This window comes from Syngnathoides biaculeatus, chromosome 11, assembly GCF_019802595.1.
Source record: "Syngnathoides biaculeatus isolate LvHL_M chromosome 11, ASM1980259v1, whole genome shotgun sequence".
Taxonomy (NCBI): Eukaryota; Metazoa; Chordata; class Actinopteri; order Syngnathiformes; family Syngnathidae; genus Syngnathoides; species Syngnathoides biaculeatus.
In genome coordinates this window covers 9,890,237-9,912,619 of record NC_084650.1, presented here as the reverse complement: position 1 = coordinate 9,912,619, position 22,383 = coordinate 9,890,237, and the positions used below count along the sequence as shown (strand labels likewise).

Genomic DNA, 22,383 nt, shown 5'->3' with positions numbered 1-22,383 from the left:
GCCTAGACGAAACTTTCCCATTTTAATTGTTTCAACCTTTATGTCTGAAAATCGTACATTTTATTTGTGTGTTTATTTATTTTCAAACAGGTTTATGATTCGTAGGAACAAATAACTGTTGAATAATTTAAATGATATAAAACCTCACGGTCACGCTAGCCAAAATGTAAATCAATATTCAACATTGCGCAGGCGCCGTTCACCGGACAAGATGGCGACTAGCAACGGTGGTGGAATGGAAGTGGACGGGGCAGGCGAGTCCTTAAGCACCTATTCAATAACCTTTACCACTACAGCGATACGAATACGGACGCTAACAATTGTTGTTGGTTCTCAAACGCGTATTTGTCCGTCGCCGTTGGCGAATACGCGGGGTGAACGATCCCGGTGGGAGTTTGCTGACGGGCGGCTGTGGTTCCAAGCTGTCAACACATGAATTAGTTTGAGGCGATATTTCATTCTTGTTTATTACGTTTAATCTGTCATTGCACAGACGGATAAGATTTGCAGTTAGTAAGAGTTCCCCGAGTTTCCGTGACACCTTTAAGCATTCTTCTTCTATTAACGCCATTGAAAATGTAATTTTGTATTGTGATCAAACTGTGTATTCTGTGGGACTGCTGGTGTTGAGAAATGAACTTGTGGTTTAAACTGTTTTATGAGACACACGTGAAAGTGTTATTTGGTTGACTCCGCATCTACAGCCAGCCCCAGTGTTATGGCCTCCGGGATGACTGGCAGTGTCTCAGTGGCCTTGCACCCTCTGGTTATCCTCAACATATCCGACCACTGGATACGCATCCGCTCACAGGAGGGACGACCCATGCAAGGTAAGCATTCCACCTCCAATGCTGCTAATTTTGTGCCAACCATTTACTGTACGTTTGTTGTTGTCGTCGTTGTTGTGTCGCTCTTAATTGTTTAAAATCCTCAGTGATCGGGGCTCTCATTGGGAAGCAAGAGGGCCGAAACATTGAAGTGATGAACTCCTTTGAGCTTTTGTCACACACGACAGATGACAAAGTGCACATTGACAAGGAGTACTACTACACTAAGGAGGAGCAGTGTGAGTTGTTGTTCCTTGGCAGTATCTGAATTGCAGAAACAATCACAGCATAGGCAAGCATGGGGACTCAAGTCACTCAAGGGATCTCATTGTTTAATAGTATTACTGTAACTGAGAAAAGCGTACATAATAATTTACAAGAAATGAGCTGTAACGTGCAACACAGTGATGATGGCTGTCATCGTGTTTCATGTGGTTTTCATGTGACAGTCAAGCAGGTGTTCAAAGACATGGAGTTCTTGGGTTGGTACACCACAGGCGGCCCCCCAGATGTGTCCGACATCCACATCCACAAGCAGGTGGGGACGCTTTATTCGGGGAAAGAGCCTCCGTCACACTTTCCATGCTGTGACCTCCGCTTTCGTTTCCGTTGCTGTCAGGTGTGTGAGATCATCGAGAGTCCGCTCTTCCTCAAGCTGAACCCCATGACCAAACACACTGATGTGAGTTGCTTCATTGCATACGCTGAACGCTTTAAAGTCGAGCCCAGTCCGTTCTGGGAAGTGGGTTTGGGTTTCTTTTTTTTTTTTTTTAAACACTTAAATGTTTCCCGTCATCAAACAAATTAATTCAAAGACAACAAAAATTTTCAACTGTAGGTTTTTATTCTCAAGAGATTCTAACCATTTTGTCTTTATGTACTTCAGCTACCTGTCAGTGTTTTTGAATCAGTAATTGACATCATCAGTGGCGAGGTAAGTTTCCTTTCAAATAAGTTTACAAATTATACGCTTTAGTTCTGACATTTTTTTTTAAACTCCCCCACCTCCCACACCTCTGACAGGCCACAATGTTGTTTGCTGAGCTGAATTACACTTTAGCCACGGAGGAGGCAGAGAGGATCGGCGTGGACCATGTGGCCCGCATGACGGCCACCGGCACGGGCGAGAACTCAACAGGTAAAAGTCGGAGCGAACCGGCGGAACCTGCACGTGGGGTCCGCTTCTGAAATCCGCTCGCGGTGCTTCCCGCGACAGTTGCCGAGCACCTCATTGCCCAGCACAGCGCCATCAAGATGCTGCACAGTCGCGTTAAGATCATTCTGGAGTACGTCAAAGCGGTGGAGTCAGGTGAGACGGCCTGCAGCCAGTTTAGCAGTTCTTTCTGCTTTAATAGAGACTCTTTGTCACATTGTTAAGTGTTAGTCGTTTTTTCAATCAAATTTCAAGCAACTTTGGTCAAGAGTGCATTGTTAAAATCTTTTTATTTTTACTAATTTGTTAGCCCCGTGTGTGACGTCACGTTCGTGTTGTTAGGCTGGTGTGAGCCATGTGTTAAGGTGGTTTAGTTTTTGTTGAATAATTGAACTACTGAATGCAGTCATTTTTTTTGTAACATGGGTTAACAATTGTGTACATGCTAGAGGCATGGTCCTCTTTTATGATCCTCTTAGTTTAGGTGTTGCACTGTTGTCCTTTGACATCTGTACGCAATTTCAAATCCCTATCAGTCTATCAATTTGATTTTTGTCATTCACGACAGGGCTCGGTCTTTAACAGAAAGGCTTCACTTTCAGTGTATGCTTAAACAATTTTTCTAGGTAATGTTAAAGTGTTGCATATTCACTTGTTGCTAGGGAGAAATTTTCTGTCTGTCAAAAGTTTAACTCATTTGTATGACAGTTACTTCAATACATGAGTGATAGTTTTCTTCAACCTTCTTAGCGAATGTTTGTGTTTAGTGCTCTCTACATTTTTGTTGTTTTTTTGTTTCTCCAGTAAAGTACTTTTGTTCCTGTTAGCTGACTGCTTTAAAATGATCATTCCTTAAATAAATATATATTTTTTTTCTTGCCCTTCAGGAGAGGTTCCGTTCAACCACGAAATCCTACGAGAAGCAAACGCTCTGTGTCACAGACTGCCGGTCCTAAGCACTATTAAGTTTAAAACGGACTTCTACGACGTAAGACCCCCTTCCCTCTTTTGCTAATGCTATTTTGGTTGTGATCACAAATGTGCGCCTTTCTAACTAACCCCCACCCCCCATCCAATGTTGTGTCCGCGGCAGCAATGCAACGACGTGGGCCTCATGGCCTACCTGGGCACCATCACCAAGTCGTGCAACAGCATGAACCAGTTCATCAACAAGTTCAACGTCCTGTACGATCGACAGGGCATCGGCCGCAGGATGAGAGGACTTTTCTTCTGACGTGCCATCAAGTTTTTGTCTTATCGGGAGGTCGGCGTCAAGTCCCTGCTTTATCCACTGCAGCTTTTCAACCCTGCTTCAAGTGTAGCCCAAAACACTTAGCGGCACCAGTAAACAGAGGCTCTTGTTTACCACTGGACATAAATATATTTTATTTTCCCCTTGTTTATTGTGATTTGATCATTCTGTATGTAATAAAAGATTTACTGTTTGTTTTTCCATGTGACTTGTGGATCTCCTTAAAGGACAGTTAGCATTTTCTAACACACAAGGGCGCTGCGTTTTTTTTTTTTTTTTTTTTTTTTTTTTAAGCACGCTTGTTAAAAGCCCAGTGATATGTTTATTTATTTTTCATTTGTTCTCTGGCTTTTGAAGTTTTCTTCCTGCTGTTTGACAGCCCTGGAGGCTTGGCAGTGGGGTGGGGCGAAGGCGAGGGGCTTCCGGTGGATAGGTCAGCACTTTTACGCTTTAAATGTACAACGGAACTCGACTTAATGACCTCATGTGGCGTCGGGAGACGAGAAAGCGGAACACAACCAGCAATAGTTTGCATTTTGGTGACTTTTAGTTTGTCATTTGACAGTTTGATGCTTTACTCAGGAATGGGCAACCTATGACTTGTGAGAGCTCTTGATTTAAAAAAAAAAAAAAAAAATGAAAAAACATTCAAGATACATGTTCTTAATAATGCTAGAAAGTCCCTGAAAAAAACAAGAACTGAAAGAGGCTAAATCCTGGATTTAACTGCAAGTCTGGTGAAGTCAGTGGGTCGCAGACCAGAAGCGATTATTACAAGCCAGCAAATGATGTACAGATTAGAGATGGTGGCGCTGAAGAAACAACAGATAGCAGAAATGAAGATGTTGAGGTTCTTGCTTGGAGTGAGCAGGCTGGATAGGATTAGAAATGAGCTCATTAGAGGGACAGCCAAAGTTGGATGTTTTGGAGACAAGGTTAGAGAGAGCAGACTTTGATGGTTTGGACATGTCCAGAGGCGACTGACTGAGTATATTGGTAGAAGGTGCTGTGGATAGAGCTGCCAAGGAAGGGAGAGCGAGAGGAAGACGAAAGAAAAGATTGATGGATGTTGTGAGGGAGGACATGAGCACAGTGGGTGTTAAAGCAGAAGATGCACGAGATAGGCTTAGATGGAAAAAGATGACATTCTGTGGCGACCCCTAATTGGGACAAGCCGAAAGGAAAAGATGATTCACTTTTAAAGTTCATTGTGTGTCTTCAGACAAAAGATGCTCTGTTCTGAGTTGTTAAACACATCTAGATCTATACACCGTGAAATACAAGCTGGAGTTTTGAACTTTTGTCTCATCTTTTGATCTGACACCCAAATGTCTTCAATTTACAAAAAAATCAAAGGACTTGAGCTTGCTGGTCCAATACTTTTGGAGGGGACTGTATAGTAAAATGGTAAATCATTTAGTGAATCTTTGAAATGTTTTAGCCCTGTTGGCCAATAAATGCCTCTGCCATCATTTTTTTAAGCCACTTGAAGCAGTCCCAAGCACAACCGTGCGCTCAATGTAAGACTTTGCAATCCCAGACCTGAGCAAAGGGCAAGTTCTTCCCTGCTGTAAAAGACATTTCCAGATTTGCTATTTGGTGACATTTTACAACCCCTCATAGTCCTCAGAACTGTGAGGCCAACACTCCAACCAGTTGCTCCACATGCCCTTGTAATGGCCACTTTTGATGAAATGTTAGACCTCGTCTTGTTCTCATAATCTCAAAACATCAACAATATGATGAAAGTAATCTGGCTGTTTTTGTCTTGATTTTGCCTCTTCTTGACCAAGGGTGACAAACGTCAGACTACTTTATGTCTGATAAAATAATCCTATAAGGGTATCGTGTGGTTTGAGGTATGTTAAAAGTGAATTTGTCGCAATCAAAAGGTCAGAAATGGCTTAGCGCCGACAATCTTCAATATTAGACGTGTTTAATATTTTTTTTTCAGCCCGTGTTATGATTGTGGATTTTGACACAAAACAAATGAAGCCAATCAATAATAAGCAGACATTTCCTTACTGTAGTTGTGTTTTTGTATTTTCAAAGTAAGTCTTTATTGATGACCGTCACCAGTGTACAAGTCTCATCTCTGGCCGTGTTTCTTTTTTGTGGTTTTTGTTAGACCACGTTTGATCACGCTGATATTCTTATAGGACTTGATTTGAGATCGCTGGAACAGAATCTTTGTGTGGTTTCTGTGTTGAGATTACCAGATCAGTGTGAACAAAACTGTTAAATGTCAGATTATTCTTATTTTTCAAATTGTGTACCAGAGGTTATTCACTGAAAAATTCATATTGTTGCTGTTTTTAGTGCACAGGTCAAAGAAACTAAAGTATTGAGCTTGGAGCCATCTTGTGGCATCTCAATGCCAACAACCTATGTTAAAGAGAGTTGAAGAGCTTCATTGAGACATACAGTGATTTGTCACGCTTGTGATATTTATTGGCAAGTATCAACCTTTTTGCTGGGTGTCAATTGTGCATTTTGAACAAACCCTTTAAAATGTCCATTTTGAAAATGTCCGTTTTAAAAACAATTCCCGTGTGTGAAGATACAGCCCGACAAGAGAATTTCCCCATCTTTATTGAGCCAAGGCACACATTTTACATTAAAAAAATCTTCACCCAACAAAGAATTCAGAACATTTATATTGTACTGTACTTTTTTCGCTTACTGAAACGTTGGTGTGAAATCTGGACCTCTTTCATTGAATGCAAACGTATTATTCTGTTCCAGGTTTATTGGACCTTCTGCCAACCCGTGGAGGACCATTTATTAGTATCTGATCGTCACGAAACATGACTGGAAGAGCTAGATGAACAAAGATATATTTTTGTCGTAAATAACTTATCATTTTTGGGTCGATCAAGTGTAACACCTTTGACAAAGCAGTTGTGAATCGCTGCCCTAAAGTTTCAAAGGTGGACACCCTATTGGGTTTCGTCTTCAGGCTTGTCTGCAGTTGCTTCTGGTTGAGGATACTGGAAGCGGGCGGGGTCGTAGAGCTCATCGCGGGGGTCGTAAGGCATAGGCATGGCGGGGTGGTAGTAGGGGAAGGGGAGGCCCTTCTTCTGGATGGGTGGGGGAGGAGGTGCAGGCTCTTCCACAGGTTGCTGTTTCTCTTCTTCAGGTGGGGGCGGCGGAGGTCCCATAACTTTCCCCTTGAGGGGTCTAGGTGGGTGGTCGATAAGGCAGTCGGGGTCCCAGTATGGGTCGCAGTCGTACTCCATGCCCTTGAATGTGTGGACAGGCGCCGGCGGTGGAGATTTTTTTACCAAGATGGGCGGCGGCACAAACTTTTTCGGGGGCGGCTGCTGTGGTTGGGGCAGGGAGGCTGGGGCAGGCTGAGGCATGCAGTGCGGGTGGTAGCGGGGGTCACAGAGGACGGGCACGGCGCCGGTGGGCAGATACACGATGTGAGGCTTGCACAGCGGGTCCTTACTGTTGCACAGGTAGAGCACATCTGCCTGGGAGATGGCGGGGGCGCGAAGAACGGGAGGAGGCGCGGTGACGGGTGGCTCGGTGGCCTTGGGGACGCCTTTCATGGGCGGGGGAGCGGGGACGCCTTTCATGGGCGGGGGCACGGGGACCAACACCTTGCACTTCTTGTCTGTGGTGGGGTCACACGTAATCTGAGGGGCCCCCAGCTTGTTCTGGAAGTAGGAGGCGTTGGGGCCGTAGATGTGCTCTAAGTACCTCATCTGCTGGTACAACATCCGCAGTTTGTCGATCTCATACAGCTAAGAGACACACAATTTATTGTCACTCTGCATTTTGGTGATGCAACGGTTCAAACATTATCATTTGATGTTTCTCAACATATGCACAACCCCGTTACTAAAACCTTTTTCACCATTCTAGAGGTAGAGGGAAAACGCGAGTTATATTACTCAGTACAAATGAGATCCTGAAGCTAATTGGACCTCCCTTCTTTTATCCCTTTTCCTTTGTTTTTAGACATGCTCCGATATTCGCATTATTGCTGCGTGTGTGTACGCTTTTTACCCCCTCGGTGTGGCCGATACTGCTGTAGTAGCGGTAGTAGGCCTGGAAGTCCGGGTTGCCTCGGTACCATTTGGGGTCCACGTTCCTCCTGGGCCTGGAGCGGCTCAGGAAGTCATTGGCCCTCTGCGGGTCGACGCTGACCTCACCGACGGGAACCATCCCTGTTCAGAGAGCGAGGAAGAAGATTGGAGGAAGTTGTGACCCAGTAATGATGTCGTCGTACCTTCTTGCTGGATGGTGCTCAGCAATGATTTGGTCTCCAGCAAGCCTGCAAGAGGGAACAAAACATCTCACATTCAGAATTGTTTTTATTTTTCCTTTTTTAATGCTAACGAAATGATCAGAACGTACCAGGAAGCCATGTTAAACAAATGAGTGCCCCCAATAAACAAAATGATGAAATCATCTGGAACCCTGGAAACAAGTAGAATTAATTATCCATCCATTTTCCACGCCACTTATCCTCACAACGGATACAGATGTGATAGAGCCTATCCTCGCTGATTTTGACATGCAAACTCCACACAGGCGGGTTTGATCCCCACGTCATCAGATGTGCTAACTAGACGCCCACTGCGTTTCTTTTCTTGTTATATTTACGTGAAATCTTTTGCTATTAATCACGGCATTGGCTGGGGTATTAGTCAGTCAAAAATTGTTAGCTTTATAGTTTAATTTTTATAATTTTGGAAGTTTAATGAAAGAAATTCATTGTTTTGAAGGTAAAAAAAAAAAAAGCTAATTTAATTTGAAAAAAAAACTTATTGATTAATAACATTGCCTTTTCTTAAAAAATATAATCCAAATAATGGCAGATGATCAACATCAATTTATACTTTCAAATGATATTCATATTTTTAAATCATGTTGGTAAATGAACGGCAACTTTCTTTTGTTTGAAAAAAAATAATAGATGTCCTTACCCTTTAAATAATATACAGTATAAGTTTTAATGTCCAATAATGTAATTTCTTTGAATAATGTAAATTACAATTATATAAAGATAAGTTTATATTTCAAAATTATTTTGTAATTCCTGTTCTACTTGAAATTAAATGTTACTTTCAGAAAATCATAATTGAATGAACAGCATCCTTTTACAGTCTTTAAAAAAATAATGTATGTTAATACGCTGTTTAAAAATATAACGTATCTCTTGAAGTTCAATAAACTACCTTTCCAATGCTCCATGTTTTTATATTGTCATTTGTACAAAGTGGTGTATAACTACAAGTATAAACATAATAATGCACATGTTGGTTAATGACATCAAGTCCAGCAAATGTTGAAAAGTACTCACCGGTGTCAGCAAGCTGTCCTCATAGCGCTTGCGGATCCCAAGCAGGTTAAATAGTGATGCCGGCTCCCACGTGGTGGGGGCAAATCCTGAAGCCCAGCTCCCTTTTGCTTCATACACTTTTACGCTTGGAGCCTTTGGCGACAATTAAAAACAGAAAGCTGCCAGTAAAGCAGGACCGGGATGGAAAGGAGGCCATTAAATCTGAGACCCCTACTGAGAAAAGTGCAACTGGGGAGGAAAATGCTGCCGACTCGAAAGAAAAAACAAAAATCAAAGATGACGACCTCACGCTACTTTAAACTTTATGGACGACGAGAGTCTGTTCCCAGAAAAAAAGGGGCTTATTAGTTCTTAGACATATGGCAACATCTGCCTGTCCGACTGGGCTTCTTTTCTATTACTGCATGTGAACTTTACTTCTAATCCTTCATTACATAATCCTAGATGTGAGATATGCTTGGATTTAGCAAGGCAAAGCAAATTTATTTATAGAGCAAGGTACAGAACGTAACTTAATGTGCTTTAAACATTCACACTTGGGTCTGTTGTCACTTCTGTTGACAACTTTTTCCATTTGTGTGCAGCATAATCGCTAAATGCTGCTTCAGGATGTTTGCTTCACCATGTTTGCTTTGGACTCTGGTTGCGCTCCATTATTCAACCCGAATCTGTCAATGTCAGAGCCCCACTAGGTTTATATTCCAAGAACAATTCTGTCATGTATTCTAAACCATTTAGCAATTTGGGGACCAGTAGCAGAACGTTAAAATCAATGCAAAAAGCTGACTGTAAGCTTGTGTAAAGACCTTAGAATTGGAGAAACAGAACACTATTGAGTAAAACGTTTTGTCTGTTTGTTTTCTAATAATCCCAACTTTGTGTCACAGTTCTGAGGTTATATGCATGTTCATGTCATAGAAGCTACTGAGAAATGTGCAAAAATTAATTAAAAAATGACATATATCTTATGTAATATCATATACTATGTATATCATATATAGAAGAATGCTGGACTAATTCACGATTTAGTTCCAGTTTTGACATCAAGGCAGCAGTCCATTATTGCATCCTTCCTGTTTCAACTCAACTTACCTTTATTTATGAAACACTTTTACAACAACCACAGCTCCACAAAAGGAAAATGTAAATATCATTTATTGTCCTTGACGACGGTTTTGCACTCAGACCACTATTGTCGCAAACATGTTTGTATCTTGGTGAAATATGGCAATGATTATGTATGCTGAGTGCTTAGTTGGACAAAAATGGTGGCTTGGTTCAGACATTGGCATTTTACCAAATCTGAGTTATGATACTGATTTTGATGATCCACAGTTTATGTACTGTCGTCACCTTCAGTTGCAGAGTTTGAACCCTGGTATAGGACATCTACTCTAGGTTGCCTGAAAGAAAAGAAACAAACTGGGTTTTAAAAAAAAATGTTTAGTGCAATGGTGTGTAAAATCTTTCACTCCATTATGAAAGAGTTATTCAGAACTATTACTCACTCACTCACTCACTCACTCACTCACTCACTCACTCACTCACTCACTCACTCACTCACTCACTCACTCACTCACTCACTCACTCACTCACTCACTCACTCACTCACTCACTCACTCACTCACTCTCGAGCTCAGTAGCTGAATTTGGCCTAAAACAAATCTTGACATGCATGTCTCTTGACTGTGGTAGGAAGTGAAACTCTTCATTGGGAGGTCAAAATACTGTACTTGGGAGGTAAAAAAATACAAAACTCACCACCAGATATTTTTGTAACAGTTAAAAACAAAAGAGGCGGCACGGTGGATCAGCTGGTAAAGCGTTGACCTCACAGTTCTGAGGTCCCGGGTTCAATCCTGGACCGATCTGTGTGGAGTTTGCATGTTCTCCCCGTGCCTGTGTGGGTTTTCTCTGGGTACTCTGGTTTCCTCCCACATCCCAAAAACATGCAAGATTAATTGGACACTCTAAATTGCCCAGAGGCGTGATTGTGAGTGTGACTGTTTGTCTCTATGTGCGCTGTGATTGCCTGGCAACCAGTTCAGGGTGTCCCCCGAACCTGCCCGTTGGTGGGATAGGCTCCAGCACTCCCCACGACCCTCGTGAGGATAAGCGGCAAATAAATGGATGGATACAAATAAAAGATTGAATATATAACATAATATTTAATGGTTTTTAGTCATGGTGTCACCTATTTATTTTCCCTTTCTTGATTGGTGGTGAGCTGGCACATCAGCCTCAACAGTTGTTAGGTCCGGGTTTCAAATCCCACCCCTCACATATGTGCAGTTTGCATGTTCCCCCTGTCCCTGTGTGGGTTTTCTCCAGCCACACCTTAAAAATCCCTAAATCACGCATTATTTGGAGACTTTAAATTACCGTTAGTGAGACTGTTGTCTGTCTCTTATGCACCCTGCGATTGGCTAGCGACCAGTTCAGGTTGTCTCCAACCCTAATACAGCTGGGACAGGTGTGGGTTTTATCTGAGCGAGTACTCTGGATTCCTCCCACATCACAAAAACATGCATGGTGAGTTAATTGAAGACACTGAAATGCTCGTAGGTATGAATATGTGCCCTGTGATTGGCTTTCAACCAGCCCAGGGATAGGCTCCAGAATACCCACAACTCTAGTGAGAATAAATTGGTACAGCGAATGGGTGAATGCTTAAAAGTGTACAGTGGAAGGTTCTGACTGTGAGGCAAAAAAAAAGTACATTATTAATGAGTGTATTTGAAGCAAAGTCTGTAACATAACTAACAGTAGTATTGAATGTTACATGAAAGCAAACTCGATGTGAACAGTTTCCCCATTTGCACTCAAAGTGAAACAGCACGCGAATAATACATTTATTATAGGTATGCATCACAACAAAAGAATCAAAGTTAACATTGCATTACATTGTATAAACAATATACAGAAATGTTCAGCAGTGTTGGAATGTGGATCAAGCAAACAAGTAAATTCTGACTTTTATCTGTGTGATTCTGAAAAAGCGAACAAACAGTTGCAGGAAAGGAAAATAAGCATTGGTGCAAATCAAAGTCCTCCTCTCCCCCTCTCAGACGAAGGTAATGCGGGTGCGAGCCTGGTTGATCTGCCACACGTTGAGCTCCTCGTACTCCTCCAGGGCCTCCTGGAACATGGCTGGGGTGAAGCCCCGCGAGAAGCACCGCTGCTCAGCCTCCGACATGCGCACTGTGCGAGCGGCGCCGCGGCCCGCCACGCCCTCTGTAGCCAGCTCGCGCACCAGGGAGAAGATTACGTCGGCAGGACGCTGAGCCCTGAGGAAGAAAGACCGAAACTTACTTTACATTTAAAGGGAACAGACTAGGATGACCTGAAAATGCACAAAGAATTCCTGCAAACTCAATTTGACATTTTCCAACTTTTTGCATTTGAAACCTCTCTCTTACTTTTTAAAAAAATCCCCAGGAAATGAAATGCCCTAAAAGACCAGCGGAAAACAAAGACTTCTCTGGATGCTGTGCTTGTTCTACCTTAAAGTACTAAATAGAGGGTGAGACATTTAATTTACACTACACATGAACATGCTGCTCCCTCTATAAAACAACTTTACAGTTCCCCCCTGAGACGTGCAGCTTCTCTAACTGGTATGTGAGAATGTTGTAAATGAGCTTTTCTTCTTTTTGTGGGTCAGAAGACCCACACGGGCACTGGGATGTCTGCATTTGTTCAAAGTGGGGCAGGCGTTGGTGTCAAACCTTGCATTGTTGGATTTGTCAGTTTGCAGTGAATCCTTGGACATCTCCATCAGCCTCATGGCCTCGTTGACGTCCTCTTTCTCAACGCTGTCCATTAAGCGGAGGCGAGCCTGAACAGGGGAGATGTTAGGATTTTAAAATAAAAACATTGGATTTTATTGCAAAGAAAATTCTAAAACTGCAAAATGGTAAAGAAACTGACCGCAGTATAAAATGACCAAAGTCACCTTCAATATAGGATGAACACAACATGTGGGTTTTAGTCTTTGTGGCACTGAAATTACACCGGTTGGAAAGCCAAGATTCTGCTGATAGGATCCAAGTGCTTTTGGCACAATTATCTAGTGCATTACTAACATTTATGGCGCCAAGGCACACGTTTTACAATTGACAACTCACAGCACACCAACAAATGTCACAAAAAGTGGATACTTTCATTTCAGTATGTGCGCCCTCCCATCTAATAAGAGGAATTCTTTGTTCTGTCTGCCACTATGCCTCACTGGCATAAATAGATGAATAATGCTACATTATTGCTTGTCAGTAATTTTTTGAGGAATTTATTTATTCCCTTTGGCACACGTGAAGAGGGCTGACAGCACACCGGTTGGGACTCACCAATCTCGTGTTGAAATAATTGCAGCGGCGTTGAGCTCTCATTCCTTTGACATATGTCGGCAAAGGCAGGACCAACTTTTAAACTAAAGTGATCAATATATTGCAAGGAGCAATATTTATGAAAGTAACTTTTTGGACAAATTGTACCTGTTATAGTAGTACTAATGCAGAGTGTGTTAATTTTCTCTTTGTATTTGCCATTTTTATAAGAAATTGCTTTTACTGATAGATCGAGCTGCATTTTCCCACTATTTCTAATTATATCTACAGTAATTTAGTATTGCTTCCGCAACCTATTTTGGAGAAGTCACGTGGAACATTTTTTGAGTGACTGAAACCGAATTACAACAACCGCCAGGGCCCACATTGAATCAGTTTACCTTACATTCTATGAAAAAGAACACTTTTATGTGCCGTTATCTGCCAAGCTTAAAATAATCACTTCGCAGCCAACAAAAAGTCCACCCTACACAAAACAGGTGACAGAAAAAAATGTGATTGAATTTGCCTTCATTAATTTAAAGATGAAATTCTTTGTTGTAGCTATATTGTCGAACATCAACTTTGTTAACAAGTTTCTGCAATCTTTGAGAAAAAAAAAGGGAACAAGCACTTCATACAACTCTAAAAGCTCATAATGATAGCCATTTGTAACTGAAATTTGTCAGCAAATTAGAGCAGGGCTTCTCAGAGGCAGATGAGATTATCGAAAATAAAGTTCTACATTTTTTTCAAACTAATATTAAAGCATTAATATTAGAGTACAATCCTTGTCTACTGTAACCATCTGTACATATACAGTATGTCTAACGTTGGTTGATTTAGTTTTATATTTGTGTAAATGTCTAAAGAGGCACACAATATAATGCAAACTTCTGTCTAAAATGAAAGTTACTTAAACCATTGCTTGTAGTTGTGCAGTAAGATGATTGATGGCAACAGTTTGAGACGGGAACAAACAAACTTGACATTTCTAACTATTTTGAAAATCGGAACAATACCGGACATAACCTTTTCGTGATTTGGCGTCGGCAGCGCTGCGCCGGCACTGTCAGACCGAGACAAGTGCAATGCCCTCTGGGACGGCCGGCAATTGCCCAAGTCTCCGCCTCTCAACACCAGCTAATCTCTCTGCGGCTCCGAGTGGACCAAAGAGGGTGTCGCGATGATGTCATTTCAGAGCACGCTCAGTTTTGCATGGGTTTGCACAGCGGGCACACGGGCTGACTGCCTACCCAGCAAAGCTGAACATGCGCTGATCACCGCTGAAGTTCATCTTGGGCAATGTGGTAAGATTGACACCTGGTGGACATAGACACACGTAGCACACCGCCAGGCGTCTGCAGGAAGTGCTGGTTTTGCAGTAGGTGGATGACACTACCTGCACAAACAGCACTTTTCGCAGTCACAGGCAAACTGTTAACCATAAACAACTTAGTGCATTTTGACTGGGATTTGTATTACATTTCTGTATTTTCTGGGGTTTTTTTTTTGGGTCCAGCGTAAGAATGAAGTGCTCACGGTGCAGTAGATTGGCTTTTTAATCACTACCTGCACTGTAAGCACTTTAGCTCACACTGAACCACTGATGAAACCAACTGAAGAACTGTCAAATAGCACCAAATATCGACACGAGACAACTCAAGGCATCACTGAAACAACTTAAAAACAGTTACCTACTATGTAATCATGACCTCAATGTATATTGGGACCATATCAGGTAGAGGGGGAAGAAAAGGGCTTCTTTGACACATTAATATGCCAACAGCTCTCACCAATGCAGTAGCGAGGCGGAGGATGGAGAGGAGGGTTCGGGCCGAGGTGAAAGTGGTGTCCTTGCTGACCCGGGCCTCTTTCCTCATCTCCACATAGGCAGCAGTAATGTAGTCTGCGAGCGATTCGGGCACAACGGGCTGCTTCTTCTTGCACGCGCCAATATAACGTCTGTGGGGATTCCACATTAGGTAGAGACAGATTACATACAAGTTGCACCTCAAGAAACATACTTGCACAAATCTTATATTACTACATGTGTACACCTTCATATTTTAATGGCTTTTGCCTTAAGAAATTTTCCACTAAAATAAAAATGGAGCTGTTTTTTCAGATACATTGGAAAAAAAAAATGCATGGAGGGTTAGATTACTTCCCCCTCCCTCAAAAAATGGTGCGCAACTTCTCCCAAAACAGGAGATACTGGTGCTACTAAAAAAAAAAAAAAAAAAAAAAAAAAAAAAAAAAAAGATTGAATTGTGACCCAAAACCACCAAGACTGATGGGTGGTGCTATTATTTCCAGAGTAAAAAAAATGGAATATTGGTTTTTGACCCACCCTAAAAAAAAAAAATAATAAAATTAAAAAAAAAAAGTTGAGTAAGTTTTTGGGAAACATACTTTATGTTGCACATCAACATGCGATGAACAACCCCACAGGTGCCAACACACCTCATGAGCTTCATGTCGATGGGGGTGTAGTGTGTTGGGGGCTGGCGACAGTGCTGGTGGACGTATGTGATGTGCTGGGCCAGACGTAGGTCGGCGTCGGCGTCCGGCTTGTCCTGGATGAGCCAGAGCAGGTCAAATCGTGAAAGCAACGCGGCTGGCAGCTGGATGTTCTGCTCGATGCTCTTCTTGGGGTTGTAGCGGCCGTACGCCGGGTTGGCGGCGGCCAGGATGGAGCAGCGGGCGTTCAAGGAGGTCATGATGCCAGCCTGTTTTGTTGGTCGGGAGTTAGGACTTCTCAAAAATATCAAAGTAAATTAATAAAATAAGAAAAGTTTACCTTGGCAATGGAGATGGTCTGTTGCTCCATCACTTCATGGATGGCTGTGCGGTCTGCATCAGCCATCTTATCAAACTCGTCGATGCAACAAACGCCCAGATCAGCGAGCACGAGGGCGCCACCCTCCAGGGTCATCTCACCAGTTAGGGGGTCTCGCATTACAGCTGCGGTCAAGCCCACACCTGATGAGCCTCGCCCTGTTGTGTACTGGCCTTAAGATGACAAAGAGAGGAAGAAAAGGTTAATATAGAAAAAAGATACAATTGATTGCATTTGGAATAGGACAAAGTGCAGTTTACTAATTACTAAGGGCGCAGTTTGTAGGGGTGGGGCAATGGCGGGAAGATGACAGCACTATACCCAGTTGTCAATCAAACAGTGGCAAGTTATTTGTGTGGATGTATTTGGGTGGTAAAACGTCAGGTATTACACAGAACCTGGGTCGCTTGTTGTGCTGCCTCACAGGGTGACACTATAAACCTTTATCATGTCCGATTGTTGCATGGCTAAAATACCAATGGAGAATGCTTCAACTGCAAATAACCAAAGGACAAGCCAACTAGGATTGGCAAACAATGTCTTGAAAGTATACTTTATGAACACAGTAATTCAAAACACCAAGTGGAAATACCTCCAGCAATAATGTATTTAAAAAAAAAAAAAGATGTGATGCCCACTAGTATAAGTATAGATTGCAGCACTGACAAGCAAAATGAATAACCAGTGCAGAATGCCATCATGCATACATTTTAGCTGTTATAACAGTGTATTAAGTGTTTCAAAAAAATAAATAAATAAAAAATTAAAAGGTTTGAATTGATGTGAGGTCTAGCCATACAAAAAGAGGTTTCTGTAAAGTTCTCATTGAGAACTACGTAAAACTCAACTGTATCATTTTGCCCATTACTGTGTCGTGGTGCTACTCTTGCTCACCTTTCATTGGTTCCCAAACCCCCCCCCCCCCCAAGAGATTGAATTAGATTACAACTAAATTACACACACACACACACACACACACCACACACACACACACACACACACACACACACACACACACACACACACACACAGTGTGCATTGGTAATTTTGAGGCGGCACGGTGGCACAACTGAGGCCCTGTCGCTCAGTGGTTAGAGCACTGGTTTGGTAAACCAGGGGTTGTGGGTTTGTATCCCACTGGGGCCTCCACTCCCTGAGAAGGGTTGCGTCAGGAAGGGCATCCGGCGTAAAAATTGTGCCAAACCTGTATATGCGTTCATCTGAGATGACACGCTGTGGCGACCCCGAAAGGGACAAGCCGAAAGAAACACACACACACACACACACACACACACACACACACACACACACACACACACACACACACACACCACACACACACACACACACACACGGTGGCACAACTGGTTAGATAGTTGGCCTCATAGTTCTGAGAACTTGGGTCCAAATTCTGGCCCCGCCCATTTGTGTTTCCTCACACATTGGATTGCACGTAGGTGTGATTGTAAGTGCAACAGTCGTCTGTCTCTGTGTGCCCTGTGATTGGCTGGTAACCAGTTCAGGGTGTACCCCGCCTCCTGCCCAATGACACGAGGAGAGGCTCCAGAACTCTCTAGTGAGGATAAGTGGCCCAGAAAATGGATGGATGGAACTACCGGTGTTTAATTGGTTAATTTACATAGAATCTGTTTTTGTTGATTGAATTACATCTTGATTTATTTCTTGTTTGTTGAAAAACAGTGAAGGACCTTTGGTGAAGAAATTTAAAAAAAAAAAATCCTCATTGTTCACATTGCACTGTTGACAAAGGGGGTGGGAGGTGAGAAATAAAAATTGCAAATCTGATTATTTCTGGAAAACGTTCAGCCCTGATATAGATATTATAAATACTTAAACCCAAATAACTTCAATTGTGTCATATACTCACTGCGAGGGGCCAAGCGGTCGATGTAAGACAAGAGCTGGGACTTGGCTACTCCAGGATCTCCCATTAAGCAGATGTTGATGTTACCTAAGTGGATATTCCAAGACGAGCGTCAGACTATGTCATTATACCATGAAATATAAGTAGTTTCCAGTCTTAAAGAAAATTGAGGCATAACTAGAAATGATTAAAATGGTCTAAAACAAAGTTGGGGGGAAATGCCAATCCTTTGGATCAAATATATGCTCATGTAACACTGAAAGTCTAAAAAGGAGACTGGACGCCAAAAATGAAAAACTCAAAAAGCCACTATAACATGCAGTTTATACATGAAGACCGCAGTTAAACAGAAAAATAAAAACATGATAAAATTTAAAATATACTGCTCAGACAAAAGAAGCAGCTATTAAAGATAAATGCAAATTAAATCAACTCAAGAAGAGAGGGGAGACCCGGCACCAAACTGAGACTCATCCACTGCTGCCTTTACCGAAACTTTTTTTTTTTTTTTTTAAACATAGAAATCCCATGTTAGCATAAACATGACCTAAAGCTGAGTGAGCAATCACCTCTGATCTTCATGCCTTTGGGAGCTTGTTCCACACCACCAACCAACAGCAAGAGCAGAGCCTTCTTCACATCCTCATGGCCGTAAATCTCAGGGGCAATTGATCCAGACAGTTTCTCATAGAACCCTTCCTCTACAAATAAAAATAACAAAATACATCATGTTCAGTTGCCTTTCACACAACGCATCACATCACACTGTGGACGCAACAATTGTACCGTTGATGCTGCGCAGCTCTTCCCCAGTCAGCTCCTCTTTTCCTAGCTCATCATCTTCAGTCTTGTTCATGAGTGTAATGGAGTGAGCTTCCATGAAAGTCTCGGAAAGAAGACCCTGGAGACAAAATTTGTATTTGACAGGAATTAAACATCAGTCAAAAGTTAATTCTTTTGATCAACACCATCCAAAATAGATAAATTAATCTTAGTAAGATGTCTCCACTTTACCTGTGTAGCCTGTCTGAAACCAGTGCGCAGAAGTGGCAGGAAGATTCCCGTGATGGCCACGTGGTCACCTGGTTGGGCGAGCCGTGTGTTTTCACCACGTGCGTACACAGTCATACTTCTCGGGATGTTCCCAACAGGTACCTGATCACTCTGTAGACAGAAAGTGGAAATAGTAGGTGAGACAAAGTGGACGTCACATTTAAGACAGTCTGGGATGATCTTACATGCTCCTGAATCCGAAGCTCCTGGAACTTAACAAACTTGGAGCCTCTGGTCTGCAGGTAGAGACGACCTCCAGATTTGTTTGTGATGCACTCCTCGCTGGGACACATGACAAGGGGCATGAAGGATGACGATTGGATCTGGAAGAGAGGTGAGGTGCCTTAGTCCAGGTTAAAAAAATCCATCAGGAGCGGATCTTACCGGTTGGTATGTCTCGGCACCGCACAGGTCACACGTATAAGTGGCCACCGCCATCATGGGCTTGACCTCAGTAGCACGGGTCACGATACCCCGGACGGTCACCAGATGCCCAATGCTGTCAGCCCGCACGTCACGCACTACTCTGGGCTTTGCTGTGCTGGGGGGCTTGAAGTAGAGCTCACTGTGGACAGAACCATTAATGCAAAACAATTATTTACTTTCACTTCAATATTTCAAAAAAAGGTTGACTGTGAAACAACTTTACACGATGAACCTTTAAAATTCAACAATCTCTTAATGTACTTTAGAAATCTACGATGTTTGGGAGGTAAAATGTCCTGGTACTTTTCCAGCTTTCGTTCCTTCGCGCCAGTCCCAAGATGCTGCTAGTATGAATCTTAAGACTAGTAGTGATCATAATAAGTGAAGCTTGCGAGGCAAACTGCTATTCTCATCTAGCATTGGATTTTTTGACTCACTGACCCACATGTTATCATCTTATACTTTAGAAATTCAACTGCATTAACTCTGAAACCTACAATCTCCTCATGAGCTCCGCTGGGTACTGGTTTCGAGCATCACGTGTGTCCGCAGGGTCACGTGATCTCTGTTCCATCATTAGTCGGTGCTCAATGTACACATCCAGAGAGTCCTTGGCCACAATCTGGAGAAGGTAATTTATTAGTATGCAGCCTTTGATGACACTAGTGCCAAACGTGCTCTGCTGGTTGCGCTTACGTCTTGTTCTTTGTACTCTGGCAGCAGCTCGTGCACAGCGTCAGCAAAGAGGCCTGTGTAGCGCTTGGCATTTTCACAGACACTCTCCACCAGCTCAGGGTCCACCTCAGCCACATCGTCCAGGTCCACAAAGAGAGACACTTGGTCTCTGTGAGCCAGTGCCACCTGGAGGTACAGAAATAATTAGTGACAAACTGCAAATGTTCAGAGAAAGAGAATCACAAAATTTTTCTAAAAGCACAGGATTCTTCAGTCAACCAGACCAAAAAAAGCAGGTATCATAAAATTTGAACTTTTGTTCAAAGTACTGGATGGCAACACCAAATTTAAAATAAAGCCTTTTTATTAAAAGAAAATTCCTCAGGAACCTTTGCATGAGGTGATGTCCATATTACATATTATTTCTCTGTGAAAGTAACAGGAATAACTTGTTAAATAGCTTTCATTCATTGAAAAAAAAAAAAAAAAAAAACAAAGAAATTCAAGTCTGTTAAAAGATTTTTGCTAACAGACACTTTATCACTATTTTATCAGAACATAAATTTTGTACCAAAAAGAATCAAAGGAGAGGTTCTACACCACCCTTGCCCATTTTTCTTCAAAATATCCCATCAGAAATCTTCAATACAATCCCATTAAAGTATGACTAAATGTACTCACAAGTTGCACTCCATATTTGAACACCTTCTTCCCGGTATCATCCTCAGAATAAAACTCTTGCAGGAATCGCTTGCATTTATCTGTAAAAGAACATTTTGTTCTCAGTACACACAGGCCAATTTAGGAAGTCACACAAAGAGATTAAACGAAACGTTCATTTTTATGTAATGTGCAGAGATTCAAATTAAATTTGAGGGCTTAAAGACGTTGATGAGGAGCAGCAGTGGGCCGCCACACTGGGAGCTAATTTGTTGTTCTGCAACGACAAGGCCCCCCCCCCTTTGTTGAGTAACATGGCATCCTGTCTTCTCGATGAGTCACTATGGCATTTTGTACCTCTTAAAACTACCCCCGACGGCATAAAAAACGCTTCACAGTCACCGTGCTTTCTTTTCTCACACGTTTCGAGGTTTAATAACAGCCATTAGGCTGAGAACCTGGTTCCGCATGACGATGACAATACACAACACTCACTTCGGGGTCCATGTTTTTGGGGGGCAAAAACACAGCCTGTACTTCTTCAAAGCGCTGCAAGTACAAACAAACCTTCGGTCAAGCGTCACAAGAGACCGTAAACGAGCACGGCGCCGCCGGTCATGGAAATGAGACCCTCACTTTGACGACATAGTTGGGATCGCGCAGCGTAGGTTTGGCGTTTCTGAGCTGGATGTTTTTGTAAACAAAGCAGCACATGGCTTGGGTGGCTCTTCACCACCAATATCCCTGCGCGGCTGCTCCGCTCGGGAAAATAGTGCTGCTGGAGCAGTTCCGAGCCAGAAAAAGCCACCAACTTTTATTTTTTTAATGTAAGATTTCAACAACATTTAAATCACATGTATTACAGCATAGACATCTCAGTGAAGTCGAAAGGGAGTGTTTCTATTATATTCAGGGAGTTTAGGCTGGAAACGATACAATTGACCAGAAATTATTCAAAGTGAGTTTTTCGCCTTGATATATGATGCTTAATATATACAGTATATAAATGATGTTCACATGCTGCAAAGTGGGTCTTTCACGTCATGAATTAAACTAGCAAATTGTAATGAAATGCTAGTTTTACACTTGCTGTGGCGAAAAGGAAGGCACTACAGACAACTTGCTTACAAAAGACAATAGATAACAACGAATTTTCAAAAAATGACAAGCGAATGTATATTTGCCATCTCTCGCGTGGCGAAATTGTAGAAAGGTGGAATGAAGGCAAGTGAAGCGGGCCGAGTGGCAGTTGATCGCAAGTGAATGGCCTGGAAACGTGCTCGCTTGGACGCCTGTTCCCTTTGTTCGCGTGGCCTCATCCGGGTCACAGAGCAGCCGCAACCCCCACCACCCAAGCCGCACCACTTCATTGACTGTGCTCGCTGATCTTTGAACAACTTCCTAAAAACATTAGTTGATATTTTGACCCACGTATCCACTTTCCAATATTTTTTAATTAAATGTACGTGTAGCCACGAGAACCGACCATTTCGCAACTAAACCAAACACTAGTTGACATGGTAATGTTTGAGGGCACTCCATTTTGTCGTGGAGTGCTAATATTGAGTTTTCGGAACTTAGGCCAACCTGTTGCAGCCATGCCGCTGCAGAGACTCCTACCTTTCTCCGCCGCATAATCTTTGCGCGCCATGTCTATTGATGAGAGGAGATAGTTCCACGATCCCGCAGGGAGACGTTTCTGAACTTTCCACCTTAATACGCCGTTTACTGCCTCTCAATGCCACAGTGTGGAAAGTATCTGGTTGTCCTCTCGAGCTCGGCGCGGAGAAGTGGCGCGAGTGTGACATAGTCATCGGCCAATCAGCTTCCCCAATTTCACAGCGGAAGAGGCGGGGCTTCACCGTGGCGGGAAAGCCGCTGGGCGACTTAGGGTCACGTGACTTAACCCACTTCCTCCTTGTAGCTGCATTGTTAGTGACGCAAAACAAGTTGGTTGTTTTGTTTAGTTGC

The 22,383-nt window shown here is 42.7% G+C and overlaps 3 protein-coding genes across 4 annotated transcripts; 1 reads left to right on the top strand and 2 right to left on the bottom strand.

Annotated features, from left to right (window-relative positions):
• Positions 1-76: 76 nt before the first annotated feature.
• Positions 77-3,435, top strand: cops6 (COP9 signalosome subunit 6). 2 transcript variants are annotated; one of them, XM_061834299.1, is made up of 10 exons: positions 77-254; positions 705-830; positions 935-1,066; positions 1,277-1,365; positions 1,447-1,509; positions 1,714-1,761; positions 1,851-1,965; positions 2,044-2,136; positions 2,868-2,968; positions 3,074-3,435. In XM_061834299.1, the coding sequence occupies exons 1-10, from the start codon at positions 212-214 to the stop codon at positions 3,212-3,214; spliced, it is 951 nt and encodes a 316-aa protein (XP_061690283.1). In that variant the 5' UTR covers positions 77-211; the 3' UTR covers positions 3,215-3,435. The 2 variants fall into 2 exon arrangements, with proteins under 2 accessions (XP_061690283.1, XP_061690284.1); XM_061834300.1 differs by lacking the exon at positions 77-254 and adding an exon at positions 286-578.
• A 2,736-nt stretch (positions 3,436-6,171) lies between these two features.
• Positions 6,172-8,437, bottom strand: and3 (actinodin3). The gene is made up of 4 exons (XM_061835612.1): positions 8,422-8,437; positions 7,470-7,514; positions 7,247-7,407; positions 6,172-6,981 (listed from the first exon to the last, which is right to left on the bottom strand). Exons 1-4 carry the CDS (start codon positions 8,435-8,437, stop codon positions 6,172-6,174), a joined length of 1,032 nt encoding a protein of 343 aa, XP_061691596.1.
• Positions 8,438-11,374: 2,937 nt separating this feature from the next.
• mcm7 (minichromosome maintenance complex component 7) lies at positions 11,375-22,238 on the bottom strand. Its single transcript, XM_061835547.1, has 15 exons — positions 22,033-22,238; positions 20,434-20,513; positions 19,774-19,938; positions 19,575-19,699; positions 19,036-19,216; positions 18,837-18,974; positions 18,613-18,762; positions 18,385-18,499; positions 18,168-18,299; positions 17,602-17,685; positions 15,675-15,886; positions 15,338-15,603; positions 14,668-14,836; positions 12,275-12,384; positions 11,375-11,833 (listed from the first exon to the last, which is right to left on the bottom strand). Exons 1-15 carry the CDS (start codon positions 22,061-22,063, stop codon positions 11,611-11,613), a joined length of 2,181 nt encoding a protein of 726 aa, XP_061691531.1. The 5' UTR covers positions 22,064-22,238; the 3' UTR covers positions 11,375-11,610.
• Positions 22,239-22,383: the final 145 nt, after the last annotated feature.